The sequence below is a fragment of the Mirounga angustirostris genome, unplaced genomic scaffold (assembly GCF_029215605.1).
Source record: "Mirounga angustirostris isolate CCGP_5_RB_7025 unplaced genomic scaffold, mMirAng1.0.hap1 SCAF_5, whole genome shotgun sequence".
In the NCBI taxonomy this organism is placed as follows: Eukaryota; Metazoa; Chordata; class Mammalia; order Carnivora; family Phocidae; genus Mirounga; species Mirounga angustirostris.
The window spans coordinates 46,078,955-46,099,499 of record NW_026991713.1 but is presented as its reverse complement, the minus strand read 5'-3'; the positions used below and the strand labels follow the sequence as shown (position 1 = coordinate 46,099,499).

Sequence of the window (20,545 nt, the reverse complement as noted above, 5' to 3'; positions counted from 1 at the left end):
GTGTGTCAGAGATTCTTCTCTGTGCAGATCAAGGTCTGGAGTATAGCATATGCATATTTCTCTCTGTGAACGCACTTTGTTGCAAAGTTCAACCTAAAAGCTTATTATAGCAATGGTAAATCAGTAGCTTTGGTTTTATCTTGTTTGAATCTCAGGATGCAATAAAGTCATTTGGTCATTTGGAAAAGGAAAACAGGAATATTGAACGAGAGAGGAACTGTAAAAGTCAAACTATACCAAGAGATAAAAAATAATAGCACGAAGAAGAGAGCCAGAGGAACACAGAAATGAGAGGAAAGCTACCAAAAAATCCTATAAAGCTCTTTGGCCGCTTATAATTTTCATTTAAAAAAATCTCGTAAGTGTACACCTTAAACTTCCACAATGTTATATGGCAGGTATATTTCAATAAAAAAAAATCTCTTAAGTAGATAACACAAAATATCTGTTTGAGTTAAAATACGTTCCAATTTTAAAATGATGCCATCAACTAACAGCCCATTGTATTTTCTTTACAGTATTTTACAGTTCTGAAAGAGTTCATTCATTCATTTCTTTTAGTTGAGTAGACATGAGTTAATTGCTACTACATTCCAGAAGCAACATTGCAGGTGCAAAGGCAGCACACAACCCTAACTTCTGAGAATGCACAGGCTTCCAGAAGAGACAGATGTGGGAAAATTACACCCAGTAAAAGATAATATAGGAATTTTCATCATCATCCCCTTTGTGGCCCGAAGCAGATGTTCACAAGACAGAATGTGAGGACTTAAAGAAATCACAGTTTGACTCTTTTATACATGGAATCATGGTAAGGAGCCCAGACTTTTAATCCAGACAGATTTGGGTTTGAATTCCAACCCCTCTTCTTGCACTCCCCCTGACATAGGATGTTCTGACATAGGATTTCCTGCCTCTGGATTTCCTTCCTACCAAGAGCATGACTAGAAAAACTCTTTGTATGGCATATGGATGGATGGCTCTTCTACGGGTCCAACATGCCAGAACTTTTGTTGACCCAAACAGCTGTTTTCATGTATTTTCTAAAATTGCTTTCTGGAAGCGATCTGGCTTGTAGACCTCTTTACCTATATCGCATAAATGCCTCTGCACTTCGTAATAAACCTCTCAGTACATTGGAAGGTTTAATTTCGGTGATAAATGGTGTCCTTTCCATTGTTGATTGAAGTTTAATAACGAATTCTTCTCAGTAATAAATTTCCTCCACCTAAAACAGACTGAATGGATTGGAAATTGCCCACACATTTTTTTCTTGGAAAATCGTATTTGTCTATTTATTGCTCCACCTACTCTAGATTCACATTTGAGAGGTGCTAAATAAGTCACACATTTGAAAATGTCATGCATGTCTAATTTTATGCCTGGCAACATACAATTTTTTTTTTTATTTTAAGGAAAGTAAACAATATGCCACATTTCAAAAATTTTGCCAAGCCTTATGTTATTGTTACATAGCACACGTAATCCACCATCACAGCAATCTACCTATAAAATTTCATCTTTAAAAAATGAAAAACCATATGCTTTTCGTTTCTGTGGTATGTCGGAAGACTGGATGCAAATAATGGCATTTGATCTCTCATAAATATAATTTTTGCCAGAGGGAAAATTCTGTGCTATAGCTTTTCCTCTGCCACGGAATCAACAAAATTATGGGAAATAGAATCAGAATATTACGTGTTTGAAAATTGCAGAAGTGATAGCGTAACTATTACTGAGAAAGCCAAGTTAAAGGACTTACTTTAAATCTAGGTTATTATCAAAAACACTTGAACATTTACACAGGTAAACTTATTTTGGAGAATCATATCTGACAAGTCCCTAAATGTGAACTGTTGACTTGTCAATGGTATAGCTGCATCAGATAAACTTAACTTCATCTTAATACTGTCTAGTAGGTAGTATTTGTCTATCTTCCTAAGTACTGCTGGTTTGTCTGTTAACTTCTTAAAGTGACCTTTTCTCATTAAAGTTTAAGACTGTGGGGCGCCTGGGTGGCTCAGTCGGTTAAGCGTCCGACTCTTGTGGATTTCAGCTCAGGCCATGATCTAAGGTCGTGGGATCAAGCGCCAGGTCGGGCTCCACACTCAGCATTGAGTCTGCTTCTCTCTCCCTCCACTCCTCCCGCAGCTCATATAAATAAAATAAAATCTTAAAAAAAAATTTAAGGTTGTGTTTGAAAGATATCATTCTATTTCTTTCATTCATTCAAGAGCGACTGGAACGCACAACGAAAGAGTTTCTTCTCTCACTACTCCCACCCCCAACTTGTTCCTCTCCCAAGAAATGGGAGCTCCATCACCCAGGTCCTCAGCCAAATACAAGAGGAATCAACCTTAATTTCTTTCCTTCCTTCTCCCTGAGAATCAGTACACAGCAAGTCCTGTTGTTTCCATCTGCAAATAAATCCCAACCGTTCACTTCTCCCATCTCCACCGCCATCCTTACTCTGGGCCATTATCATGTTTGTCATCAGGCTAACACAATGGCTTCCAGAAGAGTCCTCCTGCTCACACACTTCACCTTGTGCTCTGTCTCCAACCACTCTCCACCAGCAGAGCACCTGCTCTGGTAAATACATGTCCAATCATATCAAAGCTCTGCTTAAAAGTTTCAGCTTGCACCCTTCTTGTTGAACCCAGAGAGACTAGCTTCTTTATGCCCCAGCACTCCACCCACCATATCCTCTGCCTGCGAGGCCCTCTCCCCATATTTTCACATGTCTTGGAAGTCTCAAAGTGCTCTGTTCCACTCACTCACTATTATGGTATCTCTTCGCGGCATTGAATAATATTTGATTTTAAAAAGAAATGACTAGATTTTATTTTTGAAGAGCAGTTTTAGGTTTATAGAAAAACAGCAGAGAGTACAAAGTTCTCATATGCCCCTACTCCCCTACTTCCCTAGAAAATTTGCCCCATTAACATTTGGCATTAGTGAGGTTGCATGTGTTACAACTGTTGAGCTAGTATTGATATGTTATAATTAACTGAAGTCCATAGTCTAGATTAGGGCTCACTCTTGGGGTTGCAAATTCTATGGATTTTAAGAAATCCATGATGTCATGTATTCACCACTACAGTGTCATACAGAATAGATCCACTGCCCTGAAACTCTGCTGTGCACCACCTATTCATCTCCTCCCCTGCAACCTCTGGCAACCACTGATCTCTTCATTGTCTCTATGGTTTTGCCTTTTCCAGAAGGTCAAATATTTGGAATCATACATATGTCCACTATTTGATTAAAAAAAATACTAACTGAATTATTGTCTGTGTCTGCCTCCAGAGTATAGGCCCCACAAAATAGGGACCCCATCTGTCTTGTGCTCTCCTTGGCCACAGTACCAACCACAGGTCCACAGTGGATCCTCTGCAGGAATCTGTGGATTGAATGAGTGGATGAATCTACCTGCCAACCCACTAGAGAGCAATCACCTATACTTTTGAAACGTTCCTTTCTCGATTTGTTCCAGTAACTTTGGAGCAGACGTATCTGGGTTTCTGGCTTTTACATTGGTGCTTTGCAGAAATTGGGAAAAGAAGCGTTGTTCTCTGGTCTCGAGTGGTTGAGAGTGTGGCCAGGACAGCTCCTTTGCCCCAGGCGACCAGTATGTACTGTAGGGATTTCTCCAGTCATGCTGGACATGCAGGGGCTCCTTGAGTTAGAGAGGCAGATCTTGGATCGTGTGCTACAAGGTAAGAGCAAACTCTGCTCTGCCACTTCCCTCCTTGCCTCTGCTCTGCTCAATCTTATCCCTTTCCTGCCTGAACAATCTCTACTTTGAGCACCTGCTACCCCTTTCTATTCTCCTCTTCCTCACATCTTTTCATCTGTGAAGCAGAAAAACACTCTAATTGTGACTGATGAGAGAGAAAACAGCACTCAAGATTTCCTGTATTAAGGAAAAAAAGAACCACATATTTTAAAGTGCAATTAACTATAACAAAAAACCCACACCTTCTAAAATACTAAAAAATGTCCCATGGTCTCTACCACAGTTTCCCTAAAATCTCCAACTTTGTCTCCTTAAATTTTTTCCCCCTAATCTCCACCATTTAATATACAAAAACTGATTTTCTTACTCAATTCTTAAATTCTTCTTTTGTTTATTGTGTCACAATTTTTAGAAATCTTCTACAAATCTTCTCATAGGAGACAGATGCCTCTGAATTCATGATGATGGAAGCTTGAGGACGTTCTTACTACTTCCTACATTTAGACTCGAGGAAATATACTCATCATCACCCTATTCAAGGCCTTAATTGTTTTATATCCTTCAAGTTTACACCTACACAGCCTCTGTCTTTCCCACCTAACCCCTAATCTTTCTAACATAAACTCCTTCCCAGCAGGGGAAGCAAAAATGAACAAAACCCAATAAGACACTTAGCAACATTGTCGGTTGTGGAAAGAGTAAGTAATATGTCTTTGAGGGGACATTTAAAAGCTAAGAAGGAATATTTTTGAAAATGCACACAATTAAAAAGAACACAGCACAAAGGAAAAAAATATTAAAACCCATTTGTAAACTTCAAATATTTTAAATTACATCACAGAATTTTCAAAAGAATAGGAAAATCTTACCACTGTATTTGAAAAGTATCTTTTAACTCATTCAATACCAAATAGCACTGCCTAGTTTAGTAGGTTTATTCTGTGTTCCTTTTTTTTTTTTTTAAATTAGAAAAATACTTTTAAAGGCTACACATTTGTAATTTGTAATTTAGGGAGCTATTTGCAGTGTATACTTTTATACCTTTTGTATTCATTCACCTAAAAATTTAGTTGACAGTGAATTATCTGGTCTTTGAGCCTATAATCATCTCCTTTTAATGCCTAGAATTTTGTAGAATGCTATCTAGGTCCTTTAAAAATAAGGAAATCAACCACTACTAAAGACATCTTGCCCCTAAGACATGTTTCTTTTTCAAATTTTTCCTGAGTTCCACAAAAATGATATAAAAGAAAAAATAAAGTAAGCCCAAAGTGTGCCCATAAGACTTTACTGACTTTGAGGGCTCCAGTGACCTGGGTAAATCACCTCCTAAAGCTTCATCCGAGGATGATCAAGTTACTAACAGCCTCATTGCAATTACAGCCTTATTCTGCAGGTCAGAATCCGTAATTCCATAGGTTTTCCTTAGCTATCACTCTGCTGTCAGATAGGAATATTCTGAATCTAACAGGATCGTAGCCTTGCTTCTGTTCCCAGGCTTTTCAGCATTCATTTGAATGGCAGTGTATCCAATATTAAGCAGTGGCTCGATAAGGGATAAAATATAAAGAAGCAAACTTACCATCAAACACGTTACTATAATAACAAAGATGCTGAGAAAAATGACAACAGCATAAAATCCTTCTTTGCTCCAGATTTTGTCCGCTTCATGCTGCCCTTGTAAAACATTTTTCTTTAAAAGCAAAACAGAAAGTCCGACGTTAAATGAGAGTTTGAGGAGAATGGCGTTCTTATCAGAAACTAAACATATTTTTAGCTTTATTCCATTCAGTGTAGTAGAACACACCTACATCCGCCGCAGCCAGAGCTGCTTCTCCAACTGATCTAAGACAAGGACTGCCATCCGTATACATTAAGAGATGATTTTATCTCCTGTCCAGGAGCGAGCATGCCTGACATGACACACTGGGTCCTGGACTTCTTAAACATCCTTCCACCAGTCTCTTTTGGAAATTACCTGGTTCATAAAGTAAAAGAGTTCTGTTCTTTTCTGTGTTGAGGAAATTTTTTCTGAGGCATTCCTTACTCTGTTTTCAGTCCCCTCCCACAACACCAACACCCTGGCTTACGTGCAGCTCTTGACTTTTAAACAAAAGTGAAACAGGTGCAAACAAAATCTCATGATGCCTTTATAAACAGAGCAACAATGTCGGCATCATTTCCTTCTTCTTTTTTTTTTCTTTTTCATCAAATCTTTTTTTTTTCCCTTGAAATGCAGTCCACTTTGTCAAAATCTGATTAAATTTCACCTCAATCATACAAATTGTTAGGATATTATATTTTATTTAAGGCAACAGAGAACATCAAAAGTCCAGAACTGTTTGGTGAAAAAAGGTAAAATAAATAGTTTTATTTATGCTTTTAAAATTTTTTGGCTTACTACTCAGTGGGTGAAAGGGTAGAGAGGAAGCTGAATACAATGTGAATGAATGTCTTAGTTTTATACCTACTAGTATCACATCTTAGAATGCAATTAAATTTTATAATTCAGTGAAATTTATAGATTTATAGTTAAGGAAACTTTACCTTGAAACCAAATGGTCTATGGTTAGGAAAAACATAAATGCTGAATCAAGTCAAATGCTCCCGCGCCTCTAAAATTCCATTTTGTTAAAGTATGCTTTTTATTTCCTTTAGTGAGAATACTTGTCTGTCCTTGGATCTTGTCTCCAACAATTAAGAAAGACTTGAGCAACAGGATATTGCATGATGAGAAACCACATGGAGAGAGGTTGTGGAGAATGAGAGGTTATCATGCTCACACCAGTGGCAGATGAGCGCCCAGCTTAATGTGACCACTGGGGTGACTTCAGCCTGTACTACGTGGAAGATCCACCTAGCCGATCCTCGTCAACCCACAGGATCATGAGAAATCAATAGCTGTCTCAAAAAAAAAAAAAAAGCCTTGAACAAAAACCTGTCCTTGTAGGTGTCTGAACTTTGAAATCATTCTTATTTTTTCAAGACTTTTTAAAAAATAAAATACATTCAATGTTTGTAAATTAGACAAAAAGAATATTTGCCTTAAAAGAAACTACTTTTATCCTGGAACTCAAGTGAGTGCTGCTGGGGACTTGAACAAAACAGAACAGAAAGGATCTTAGAGTTCAGTTGTGATTATAAAAATGACTTGAAGGAGTTGAGTTTCTATTTCCTTTGCTTATAAAACACTGATATGCTCACCATAACATCTTGCCTACTTTTTAAGACACAGATTCATAGATACAATAAATGACTTGTATATCTTTTATTAAGATTTTATTTATTTATTTAAGAGAAAGAAAAAGCGAGAGAGCGAGAGAGAGTGAGAGAGAGAGCGAGCATGATGGGGGTGTTGGGGGAGTGAGAGGGAGAGGGAGAAGCAGGTTCCCTGCTAAGCAGCTCAATCCCAGGACCCTGAGATCATGACCTGAGCTGAAGGCAGACGCTTAATCGACTGAGCCACCCAGGTGCCCTGATTTGTGTATCTTTTAAAAACATGTAAGTGTTAAGTTGAGGGAGAATCTGAAAATACTTGCTCAATGACATGATTAGAAACCAAGTATCTGGGGCGCCTGGGTGGCTCAGATGGTTAAGCTGCTGCCTTCAGCTTAGGTCATGATCTCAGGGTCCTGGGATGAAGCCCTTGTTGGGATCAAGCCCTCGTTGGGCTCCGGGCTCAGTGGGGAGTCTGCTTCTCCCTTTCCCTCTGCCTCTCCCCCTGCTTATACTCTCTCTCTCTCTATCACTCTGTCTCAAATGAAAAGAACCTTAAAAAAAAAAGAAAGAAAGAAAAGAAACTAAGTATCCTGCTGGAAAGGAAGTCTTGGATTCAAGTGGTGATTTGTCTTTTACTCTTTGACCTTAGCCAGATCGTATTTAATACAACGCCTCTATAAACATGGCTGGAAACTAACAGAAAAGAAAACTCTTGCAGAAATCAGGTATAAACACGGAAATGAGTTTTTTACAGGCAACTAAATAACATCTATTGCTTGCCATAAAAGCAAACTAGTTAAGCCTTCAAGTAGGCAGCCTATACTTGTCAAATTTAAGTATGAGGATAGGAGCTTTAGTTCATGTAAAATTTGGATAAAAAGGGGTGGTTAGGTGGGTGGAAAGAGATTTTGTGTTCCTAACCTGATTTGCTTCATTTCTTTTTCTTTTTTCTGCTATGGTTCGGCACCTCCTGGAATATCAACATGTTCCTTTCTGCTTAAGACAAATCTGTTTTGTTTTCTCTTTTAACCAAAGCGGTGTTGAGGGAAGAATTAACCTCCTACCCCCACACCCCCACTCCTAGTTAGAAAGGCACATGTTTTGAACTCCTAGAACTTAGTCACTGCACTTTCTTGGTAAATAGATTTCCTTCTGAGTCATGCTATTACTCTGAGCACTACTATATTTGTACAGAGATCTAAAAAATTGATAAGGACAAGGTAATAAATGGAGAAGTTTATACTTAAGATCCCACAAGTCAAAAGAATATAACCCACATGAATCTCCAATCTAACCTTTACATAAGGGGCTGAAGGTTCAATAATGCAGAGGCTCCACGGTCAGGTCAAGCCCAATGCCACTGTATCATCTTTACCTCTTATTCTATAGCTACCTCTCTATATCGCTTTGCCCTTTAACTTTGTTGCAGTAAAAAAAATTGCTGGGTTTTGTTTTAGTCTATAACTTAAAATTTGGGCAGTTTCCTCTATCCATACACAGCTTCTCTATATCCTGTTTAATAATTTGATGCACTATAGTTGTCTTGTTGGTTTAAAAAAAAAAAAAAATCTGATCCCAAGTGGTGAGAGACATCCCAAATGCTAGGAGAGATGATACAGAGGCTTTAGGAGCTAAATCTTTTGAGAAGAGATGAGGCACACAGAATAAGAATGAAATGGAAATATTGTAAATTACCTGGTTAACTGATTGAATTAGGCAGATAAATGAGGTGTATCCTGCAATAATGTAATTTTGTTCGATAAATGCCCAACTTCCACTGGATTGTGCACAAAGTGAACAATTCATTCTGAATGATCTGACACATGTTAACATTAATTGCATTCCTCCTCTGCATTGTAGGGCCAGGACGGTAATTCTTTAAATCCCTGGCTCATGTTCCAGTTTCAAGGAACGAACACTCACCATACTCATGGGTTATGGTACATGTTTATTTGGTGTGTTTTTTTCTCTTTGGAAATACTCCACGAAAGTTATCATTCAGCACATTGGCCTGTCATTTAAAGAAGGTACTTTCTCCTTTGAAACATAAGATCCATTCCAGAGGGAATAATTGGCAATTAAACAACAATGGCAAATCCTAAAATCATTTTTTTATTATCAGTGCAGAACTTACTGTTTCAATAGATTTTTAACTGATAAATTAATTAAAAATCTTAAATTAATTTATAAAAACACTTAAAAATAGAAGCTAAAATAATGAATTTCACTTTATTTCCTTAAGCTTTAACTTAAGAGGCAACGGGAAGTCTAGTGTCATCTTTACAAGCATCTTATAACAAAATAATTTCAAAGTGCCTATATTGTTCTAGGTCATAAAAATATATAAAAGAAATAATGTCTTTTCTCCCCAAAAAACTTAGTTTCAAAGTGAAAAAAGATGAATAAACAAAAGTAATTCTCTGTGTGGTATTTTTGTTTCCCAAGAGTCATTTCTAATTAAAAAAACAAAACAAGCAAATAAAGAAATGGCAACAACAGAAAACACATCCTTCCCTGAAAGTAACTAATATAAGTTTAGAAATGGATGCTTTGAGACATCATTCACGGTGTTCTATAATCCAGATAAAGGATGAAAAACCAAAATACCAGTATTCTTTTTTTTTTTCTGTTAATAAACATGTTAGTTACTACAGCACAGCTATAATTTGGGGATAAAAATGTGAAAGAATGGGTTGAGGCGTAAGTTGTTATCACACATTAATGACAAAGATGAATAAAGACATGGGGAAACTCACAGAACACCATCACCATCTTAAGCAAATATCAACAAATGCTTTCGCAGTGCCCCTGTGGACTATATGTGGCTGAGGCTCCCCATGACAGTAGACGGTTTTCTTCTGTTTGTGCATTAGAGCTTCAGGTCAGAGGGTAATGCTGGGTCCATTCTAGAAGTGCCTGAACAAAAGCCTCAAACAATCCATCTGTCCTTAATGAAATGCCTCTTATACCCAATTAAAAAACTTCCTAGTCTCCTGTAATGTAATATTTTCTAGATTTCCTAGATTTCTAAATTCCTACATTTTCATAAAATATATCACATTTTGACCATCAAATAAACTTCCATTATTAAGTGCAGTACAGACCTGTGGTCTATTGTGGGTTAATAGTTCTGTGACAAGCTCCTCATCTTCACTGGGCTGAGGTGTGTTGAGTTTTTTTGTTTGGTGAGCTTCTTTGGGTTCGCAAATCCGGATGACTCACTAAGCTGCCATATTCCTTTTAAAGCATTCAGAAGAGCATTTAAACTCAGAATAAAGCAACAGGGAGGAATGCTTATAATATTCGCTGAAAGCTTACAGGAAGAAGAATAAATTTACCCAATGGTCTTTTTCAAATGTAAAGAATTGTCCTGAGTAAGATAGTGTGCAAGGCAGCTGGTCGAGGGCCTAGATATGGAAATGGGGTTTGGTTTGATACAAAAGGGAGGCCCTTCAGAGTCCCATGCGGTTAGGGCCAGTGAAGGGTTTGGGTGTTGCAGCTCATATGGACCCTTTTCCCTGGCATCTCCGAAGCAGGAGGTGGCCTCTTCTTCCTCAAAGAGCCTATGGCTCAGTGTGGTAATGTTACCTATATCTCCTCCTGTATTCTCCTTAGCTGCTTACGTCTTATTTGCCCTACTCGAATATAAACTCACTGAAAGCAAAAATCATATTTTATTTATTTCTTTGTTTGTTTATTCATTTATTTGTCCAACTGTGGATATTACCTAGCACAATGCTTGGCTGTTCGTGTGCCCATTATATTCCAGGTACTGAATGAAGGGACCGAGAGAACAGATCAAACGAAATGGCACATGCTCTCAGGGAACCTACTGTGTGGAATAAGGGATTTTTGCACTAAGCTCAATGAAAACACAGAGCAGGCACGCACATGTGTGAAGGCACAAGAGAGGGCTCTGCTAGATAGTAGACTGACCTTGAAATGTGAAAGTTGTACAGATGGATCAACATATGCACAAGCATGGAGGGAAGAGACAGTATGCGGGCGTCCTCATACCTACTGAGTCTGGAGATGCTGAAGCACAAACCAGGACGATGTTGTTCAACCATTAGAAAGCCCCGTGCACAAAGGACCTTATCTCAGATTAAGAAATCCAGACCTGAGACCTGATTCTATAGCATTAGGAAGCCGGAGAAGAATCATGACGTTTGGAGGGCACGGCCAGATTTGCTTTTAGAACGAAAGAGAGAAAAATCCCATGTGTGTGCGGTGGGGGGTGGGCAGGGCACAGAGAGGACAAGGAGGGGAGCAAAACTTATGCAGCAAGAGCAGCTGGAGGTGGTTGTTACAGGCATGGTTCGATGATGAAATAAATACGTTTTCATTCTGCCAATAAAAAAACTCTCCTGCATTCAAATTGTATTTGGTGCCTACTCTAGGTGAGGATTTCCACACATATTTCTAAAATTTAATTCATATTTCAAGTCTATAAAATAAAGACTATACCTTTTTTTTTTTTTTTTAACTAGACCCGTTTTGGAAAGGAAGAAACTATGAGGCTCAGAGAGGCCGAGACTATGCAAAGACAGACTTAATCTCACAGAGATTAAATCACCTGCCCAAGGTCACACGCATCTTAAAGTGCCAGCTTTGGGATTCAAATTCAGTCTTGTATCAAAGATTTTTATACCACACCTGTGATATTTGCTGAAATGAGAGGCATTGTGCTTTCCTGCAAAGGGGAAGAGACTAGGAATCAAGATGTCTAAATGTCAACTGTTGTTTTATACTCCACTTGCTTGTCACTTTGCTGAAGTCACTTCATGTCAAATGGGCCTTACTTTCTGCATCTATAAAATGTTCACATATGTTCCCTTGAAGTCTGATTCTATGATTCTGTGGATTTAATTACATATATTTAGGATGATGATCATTCTAGAGAGTTTGTTACAGTGGGATGAAGCAGAAGTAAAAAAAAACCAAACAAACAGGGACTGAATTTATTCAGGAGTGAGGATGGTGGAGACGGTGGGGGCAATTTAAAAAGTGTCAAAACTAGAAAACACTATGAAGACTCTAACCATAGTTTTTAAAATTAGGTTCCTCGGAAAACAAAACAAAGCACACAAACAAAAATACATTTCCAATTAATTCCAAGGTTTTGGACAAAGGTGAGTATCTGGTGATCATTTCGACAATGAAGGCAGTGAGGAGTATACCTGTTACGGAAGAAAGATATCAGGATGGTTTGTCTTTGACACTTCAGTTTCAAGCAATCAACTGGCAAATATATTCAAATGGTTTCTCTTCGACACAGTTTACTGGGTAAGTCAAAATAATATACAAGGCCAAAAAGATTTAGAGAAGAAAGTGTCTCGGAGTGGAACTTTGATGTGAAGTAAATTTCCTTAAGGAATAAACATATGAAGTATGAAGATCTGAGAATTCTGACCCTTAGGGAGATTTTTATTATCAAATAACACACAGTAAACAGCTTTCATTTTAACGCCTCCTGGGATCGAGTTACCATGTCATGTGAACTGTGCACATTTCTAAATGAAATAGTCCATGAACAACATACCTCAGGGGAGACTTCTATAATTCCAAATTGGGATAAACTTTGATGTAAAACATTTATATTAAGTGAACGCAGCACTTCCTCAGACGGCAGAGCATCTGAAGTTCCTGCTTTTCGGTTTATAGGAGACACAAATAGTTCAACATTGTTCTTCCTTCCCTAGTAAAAGCAGATTATTTATGTATGTTAATAGACATTTTAAACAGCTTTGGGAAATATTTTCACCTTTTATCTAGAATCATTAAAGAAAATTAGAACCCTAGAAGCTCCAAAGGCTTCTTGGAAATCATATTTGCTAGTTATCTGGCACACTTAATAGTTTCAGCCCGAAGCCTGAAATCTTCCAACGGCTTTCTTTCAAGATTTGTAACTTTATATTTCATTGGATGCTGGTTTAATTGCCACTCCATATTGTGATTTTTGAAATACATCATTCAGACGTTCCTAGGCTAATTGTGTTGAAAGAAGCATTTAAAAATCAAATGAATTAAATAAAACCTGATATAACAGTACAATTATTAGACATCACACCACTCCATATAGTTTTCTTACAACTTGTATCAATGCGAAGGCTGGACTAACTACGGAAGCTGATGCTAGATGAGCTTTGAAGTTGCTTCCCTGATCCTGTCCCTCACCTCAAGTATATTATACTTTTAAAAATCTATCCTTGGGAGGGGGCGCCTGGGTGGCTCAGTCGGTTAAGCATCTGCCTTGGGCTCAGGTCATGATCCCAGGGTCCTGGGATCAAGCCCCGCATCGGGCTCCCTGCTCGGCGGGAAGCCTGCTTCTCCCTCTTACTTTCCCTCTGTTCTCTCCCTCTCTCTCTCTCTCTCAAATAAATAAAATCTTAAAAAAATTAAAATAAAATCTATCCTTGGTAGAAATGCATATGCTGTGCAGTAATATCAAGATACTTTCCTCTTAGTATTACCTGTTAGTACTATTATGTCATTAGCTGAAATGGAAACAGAGGATTTCTTACCATAAATGGCTGATACGCCACATACACACAAAAAACCAAACACCACACAAAAATGACATTGTCACTGACAGATCCTCCTTTACAACTTACACAGTGCACTTATAGAGGGAATTGTTGTTGGTCTTTTCTTTTTGAAACATGGAGTTCTGTCATGCTAGAAAATGTTCTTTCAATGCAATTTATCAGAAGTCCAGCCAGGTATAAAATGCAGTATCGAGCTCGGTTTGGCAGCACATATACTAAAATGCGGTATCAGTGTACTAGCAATCCAGAAAAAACATTTCCGGGGACACCTGGGTGGCTCAGTCATTAGCGTCTGCCTTCGGCTCAGGTCATGATCCCAGGGTCCTGGGATCGAGTCCCGCATCGGGCTCCTTGTTCAGCGGGGAGCCTGCTTCTCCCTCTGCCTGCCGCTCCCCCTGCTTGTGCTCTCTGACAAATAAATAAAAATCTTTAAAAAAAATAAAGTTTAAAAAATCCCATTTGTGTATTTGCAGGGGACATCAAACAATGACTAAATATAGCATAATGCTGATGTAAAACATGTTTATAATAATTTAAATAGTTTCTGACCTAATAACTACAATGGTAGGAACAGATCACTTGTTTTGTGCCTGACACACTCCTGAGTACTTAAATCTGTTATCTCATTTAATGCTCAAAACACCTCCAGGACATAGGTATGATGGTTATCTCTATTTTGCAAATGAAGAAACATAAGTGGCTTGCCTAAGGTCACACAGCTGGGATATGGCCAAGCTGGTTCTGTCTGTCTGTCTCCGAAGCATGCGCTCTTAATCACCGTGCTCGGCTGCCCTTGGTATCATCACAGCTTCCCCTGTTAGAATAACTGCTCTTAGAAACAGACATATATAAATGCCACTAACATTCTCTAAGGATGAGCATATACCTCCCTGGGTGTGGCAAATCTCTTATCCCTACAAAGAGGCATTATGCTCATTAAATCTATGCACCTAAATGTATATCTAAGGTATCTAAGTACACATACACAAGTTAGGTCTAGATCTAAGACACTGATAATTCCTGTGTCTTCTCACTTGAGCCAGCTATGCCCTGGATAGAAATAACCAAATTAACTCTTTCGGGATTTTGGGGAATGTTGTATTTACTCTTCAACGGTCCTGTGTTAAAAACTTTCGCGGTTTATTTATTAATTTTTTAAGCTAATTTAGTCCCAAGAAGTAGTTGACTCACAGAATAAAAGTTATTATGGGGCCTGAAAGAACTCATTCTCCACACACAGGCAAAATGAAGAGAAACAAAAGCTCTAAACCAAAATAAAAAGCAAATTCTTCTCCATAGCTGAACGTGTGGATACTGATGAAAGAGAAAGATGAGCTCAAGCAGGAGCATCAGAATTTACAGCAAGGAGAAGATACAGTAAGATGTGAGATGATCCCAGAGTCCCTTCTCAGAGGAACCTTAGGTGATCAGCTGTTTACAAAGAAAATCCTATGATTTGAATTTGCCTTTCATTGACCTTTGCTCACATCCACCTTCACGTGCAGATGGGAGCATGCAGTTGGATGACATCAAGGTTCCCAAACACTGAGGGAAGGGGAAAGAAATAATGTGGGGGATTGACAGGTAGGTCTAAACTGGGCCTCTGCAAAAGATCCTTCAGTTTTACCTCGTCCCCACCCGAGCTACCCAATCTAAGTGTTCTTGTGACTTTTCAGCATTATCTATTCTTTTTTTTCTAGTTTTTTTTTTTTTTTTTTAATTTTATTCATGATAGACAGAGAGGCAGAGACAGAGGGAGAAGCAGGCTCCCTGCTGAGCAGGGACAGGGACACTCCCCCCCATGTGGGACTCCATCCCAGGACCCTGGAATCACGACCTGAGCTGAAGGCAGACGCTTAACCGACTGAGCCACACCCAGGCACCCCAGCCTTATCTATTCTTGCATTCCATTTGGGCTGCTATCCTTAAGGATGGGTTCTTCTTTACTCTTTATTTGAAATCCTCTGCCTTGTGCATTCATTATCCTTCATCCTGATACACTTGAAGGGTTTTAATAGTTACTGTCTGGAGACAGAATCTTCACTGATACAGAAGCTTTCACTCTTAGGGAGAATATTTTGGAAGTACTGTGAGATAAGTATTTTCGGCCCCTCTAGTCACACCTATCAAGGTAGTAGCTAGCCTTGAACTATGAGAGGGTCGACAAACTTTTTCTGGAAAGGGCAAGCCAGCAAATATCGTAGCTTTCAATTTAGCCAAAAATCTGTCGCAACTACTCAACTCTGCCACTGTAGCAGGAAAGTTGCCATGGACAATCTGGAAACAAATGGTGTGGTTTGTTCCAATAAAACTTTCCTTGCACAAACAGGTGGCTTGCCAGATTTGGCTCATGGGCCATAGAACTATAGCATGGGTATTCTTTATTATCGAAGCCTTCAATAAAAATCAAAGTTTGTACTCTGGGAATGCAAAATGTAGGCATCTTACAATGAGGCGGTTGATGTGCACTTGCTGGGGTAAGATCCCTAAAGCTGCGGCCACTCCCTGGCGGAATATCCGAAGCAAGGTTATGTTCAGTCTGCTTACATCCATTTGCAGTGTCTGAAAAATAAAGGAAAAAAAAAAAAAGAAATCAAAATTACGATAAATCTGTCGTTCAAGACATTCAGTTCCTGACTGATGACCGGCCACAACAATTTCTGTGACTGATAAATTCATACTCATGGTGCTTTAGGGCATTTTTAGTGGAGATAAAATTATAGGGACATTTTATGTGAAATTTTAAATGATGTTAGTCAAAAAGATGGTGCGATTTATCTAGTCATAATAAATAATGCAAATGACTAATCAGTTCCTGAGGAACATCACTGAAATGTGTCTTGGTCTTTAGTTTCAGTCCAGAGGACAGAATGGGATATACGGCCAACTACACTTCAGTAATCCAAGCCTTAGGACATCTTTAATTTGTGTTAACACACAGTCACATGCTGTGTAAGTTCCATAATGCCAGACTTTCCGTTCCTCTATATGGTGATGTGCTGCCAGTCCAAGCCAAAAGAACTAGATGTGAAAATGCATTTTCAAACTCTGCTAAAGAAGCCCATGGTACTGATAATTTGGTCTAAGGTAAACAGTTGTTATTCACAAGAGTGTGTGTGGGCACACACTCTTAATTTTCAGGTTATTTTGGAAAAAAGACAACTAAATACTTAAAAATTCCTAAAGCACAAATCAAGTTATAAAAGTTAGAAAATTAATAATATAGCCTTTATTGAAGCCATGGGTGCTGTTACTACATTTAAAGCATGAACTAGTTAAGGTATTTTCAAAAATGCCTCAGAATCATTTGAGCTAGATGAGAGATGGGGAAACCAAATCTTTATGCATTTCTTGTATTTGTATTTGATAATGCTTACTTCAACTAACTTGACCATAGCTGGTAATCAATGACTGCTGGATGGTTGCAATAGCATCTATTCTATGAAGTAAAGCACACTTCCATGTGCATACTTCTCTGATAAAGAGATTGCTTTTAAGCATAATCTACTGTGGTATAAAAACTCTCAGAGGACCTTTTCACAGTTTGTTGTAAAAGGAGAATGGAATTGCTTTTGAGAATGTATTGTTTTTTAAGGAAACATTACAGCTTCTATACATAAAGTTAGTACAAAATAAGTGATTGGAAACTGGACCAAATGCTCAATGCTACGGGAATCAGAAAGAGTTGAGGAGGTCAAAGGAGGTAAATGGTTCCCAGTCAAAATGGCAGACCCAGCTGAAGCTCCAGAATGCTTTTATACCTTAGGATCTTTTAATGTTTGCATTGGGTCAGGGGTCATAGAGGTTGATCATGTTAGGAAGCTGGAATTGGACTCCTTGCAAACAACTGAGATCCAGAAAAGGGCACAGCCATTTAAAAACTCTAGCTAATGGCCCAATGATAAGGTATAACTTGCTTCTGGAGAGGTACACATACACAAGTTAGGTCTAGATCTAAGACACTGATAATTCCTGTGTCTTCTCACTTGAGCCAGCTATGCCCTGGATAGAAATAACCAAATTAACTCTTTGGTTATTACCAAATACCCAATGATAAGGTATAACTTGCTTCTGGAGAGGGGGAAAAGAGAATCATGTTGGGGGTAGATAGAAAAGCTACATCAACGCCATCAGTGATACTTTTTTTTATTAAATAAAAACCATCAACTAGTACATAATTGTCTGTTATATTATTCTCTGTACTATTCTATAGACTAATATTCTTTCCAGTATAAAACAACATAACTTAATACCTAAAGTAAGACTTGAGCTCAACCCTGAGGGATGAGTTGGATTTGGAAATGCAGTAATGAGGAAAACATTATACTTTCAAGCATGCTTTATGTTCTATGGAAAGATGCTTTATGGAAAAATCCAAGAGCTAAGAAAAACTCAGTCCACCTGGTGGTTCTGAGAAACAGAGGCTTCCTTTTGTCCAACAGTTTCCTTTTGGCTCTGCAAGGCTGTGGAAGCTGTCAACAGATGTGGGATATTGCACTGGAGACTTTACTCCTCTCCTTTTGTATGACCAAAGATGGGTTCCTCTGTTACCACAAATGCTGATTAAGAACCACTGACTCCTGGCTCACCCCCAGTGTTTGTCAGGCAGGGCAAAGAGGCAGGCACTGCTCCTGATCCCCACGGGCAGGATTTGGAGCCAAGAGTCGATGCTGGGAACTGAGAGTCAAGGGGGTTGTATACACACTTGAGAACTCAATTCCCAGGGCCATGATTAGCTCGAAGCTTGTAACTGAGGAAACGGTATTAAAGTCTAAGTTCCTCAGATTAAAATGGCAAATGGAAGTGAAATGGGAAGTCAGGATTAAAAATCATTCAAAGTGGCAACTTTCCAAGAAGGCCAAAACTGTGCACTTGAAACAGAAATGTAGACTACCTAACTAAAGTGAAGAAGTGAGCTGAAATAATTGGGTCAGGGGTTTGCAGTCATCTGGCTCATTGCATCAAAACATTTGAATAATTTGCCTCAGTTCTCTGCTTGCCTGAGAAAAGTTGGCATGTATTTCTGACTATTCCCCATAAAATGGTGATGCTAAAATGAAGTACAAAAAAGTAAATATATATTTGAGGGTCTAACATGGGCCAGACATTCTATATGAGCACAACTGAAGAAAAACAAAGGATCCTAGACAAAATGAGAATTTTATTTCGGAGAAAATCAAAGTATATGAATTCCTGTAGCTAGAGGACATATGTTTCTCCTTCCTTCTGGATAGATGCTAGGGACGCACAGCTTCTTTTCATCCTATTATGTGAAGTCATAACAACTATAATAGAATATAAATTTCCATGGCAATAACAGCAGTGTCATAACTTCAAAGTTACCATATAACAACACAAGATAAATCTTAGTCAGAATTCTAAACCCATTTAGTCATTTGTATTATTTAACACACAAATGATTTAAGCTTTTAATTTCAAGAGATTCAAATGCTCTTTCCAAATGCAAATCCTAAGCCATTTCACAGTAGTAAATAATGCAAATATATTATTATCCAAAAACATCTGAGTATTTTATTGATCATTACAAATACATATACAGACAAAAAATGAAACCTATTAAAAAATTCAAAGATTTCAATCTCCATCTGTATTTAAATTTATCAGGCCTCTGCCTTGTTAAGAGATTCCTGACTCAATTCTCTTTACCTGGGACCTAGTTTCTGCCCCCCACGCCCCACCTCCTCCACCCCCAGCAACCACACAATCCTGCAAGAAGAAATACTGCTTTGTAATAAGACTTTTTTTCTTTGGTCACCAGATTGTCCACTAAAGTAATTGATGCCTATGAACCTTAGATATAAATCAGTCCAGTAGAATTGATTAAATCTAGGCACCATTATTATGTTTAAATTATACGTATGTGATTGGCTTTAACAATTTATTTTTAAAGAACAGTTGGATTATTTTTGCCTGGGAGGGTGGCAGGTTTCCAAATGTTAGACCTGTCTTGATATAATGCAGGTTGGTCTGCCATCTGATCAACCCCAGTAAGAGTCAGGACCACACCCAATAGCCCCATTAGAATGCGGAAGGCCAAATGTCCATCTCTCTTACTGATGAGATGTCCTCAAAGGCCCTCAAAGATGTCCATCTCAGTTCCCAACAGCCACAAAGGAACCCAGCTTCCTCAGGACCAAGCCTCAGGAGGAATCCGCCCTATCTCTAGTGTGTCTCATTGCTACCCGGGCTCTCTAACTCCACATTATTGGCAAGGAGCCTCCCCATTTTGGCTGGAGGTTAGATTGTCAAGTGAATTCCAGGAATAAAAGTGAAAGTTTCTCTGTTTACGTCATTGAACCAAGTGGAAAACCCTGACCTATCAGAGGCATTTTATGCAATTACCCAGTCCCTTATTACAATTCTGTGTTGTCCTTTGCTATTACTTAGGTAGTATTTTATTTTTATTTCCATATTTCTCATTCCCACCTTTCTCAGAATTTTACACCTGCTTCCTTCTACGCGAATGTTCCACTGACGCTTCAAACTCAATATCACCCAAACTGAACTTACCTTTTCCCCTCTCCCCATCCATGACCACATTTACTTCTATTTCTATATTCCATATAATGGGATGACGTCTCATGCTTTTGAGTCATATTGACTTGATTCTTTTTCCTCCTCCTTCATCCCACCATCACGACATCCAATTAATTATCAAGTTCTGTTTATTCTACTTCTAAATATCTCTTAAATGTTGAATCCATCTTCATCTATATTTCTACCATCTTGGTTCAGACACCATCATGGCCATCTAGACCATTTGAATAGGATCTTCATGGGTTGCCAATCATCTATGGTTTCTAATTCATTCCCTATATGGACATCATAGTGATCTGTGCAAAATGCTAGCTCAATCTAGTCACTATTTACCTTAAATATTTTGAGAAAATCTCATTGTCTAATGAGAGCTTCTCCTCATTGGTTCACTGCAATTTCCCTGTCCTTCTGGTCTTACCTCCCAGTCCTTTCCATCATGCTCATTATACTTCAGCTGTACAGAAGGTGTAATAAACATCCC

General features: G+C 38.5%; 1 protein-coding gene across 1 annotated transcript in view; it reads right to left on the bottom strand.

The window, feature by feature from the left end:
• Positions 1-20,545, bottom strand: part of PTPRR (protein tyrosine phosphatase receptor type R) — a 240,307-nt gene that overhangs the window by 92,585 nt on the left and 127,177 nt on the right. Inside the window, exons 3-5 of the mRNA XM_045872961.3 lie at positions 15,955-16,068; positions 12,501-12,656; positions 5,322-5,432 (exon numbers count right to left, since the gene is read on the bottom strand). Of these exons, the coding sequence (XP_045728917.2) occupies positions 5,322-5,432; positions 12,501-12,656; positions 15,955-16,068 (381 nt within the window). The remainder of the gene's footprint in view (positions 1-5,321; positions 5,433-12,500; positions 12,657-15,954; positions 16,069-20,545) is intronic.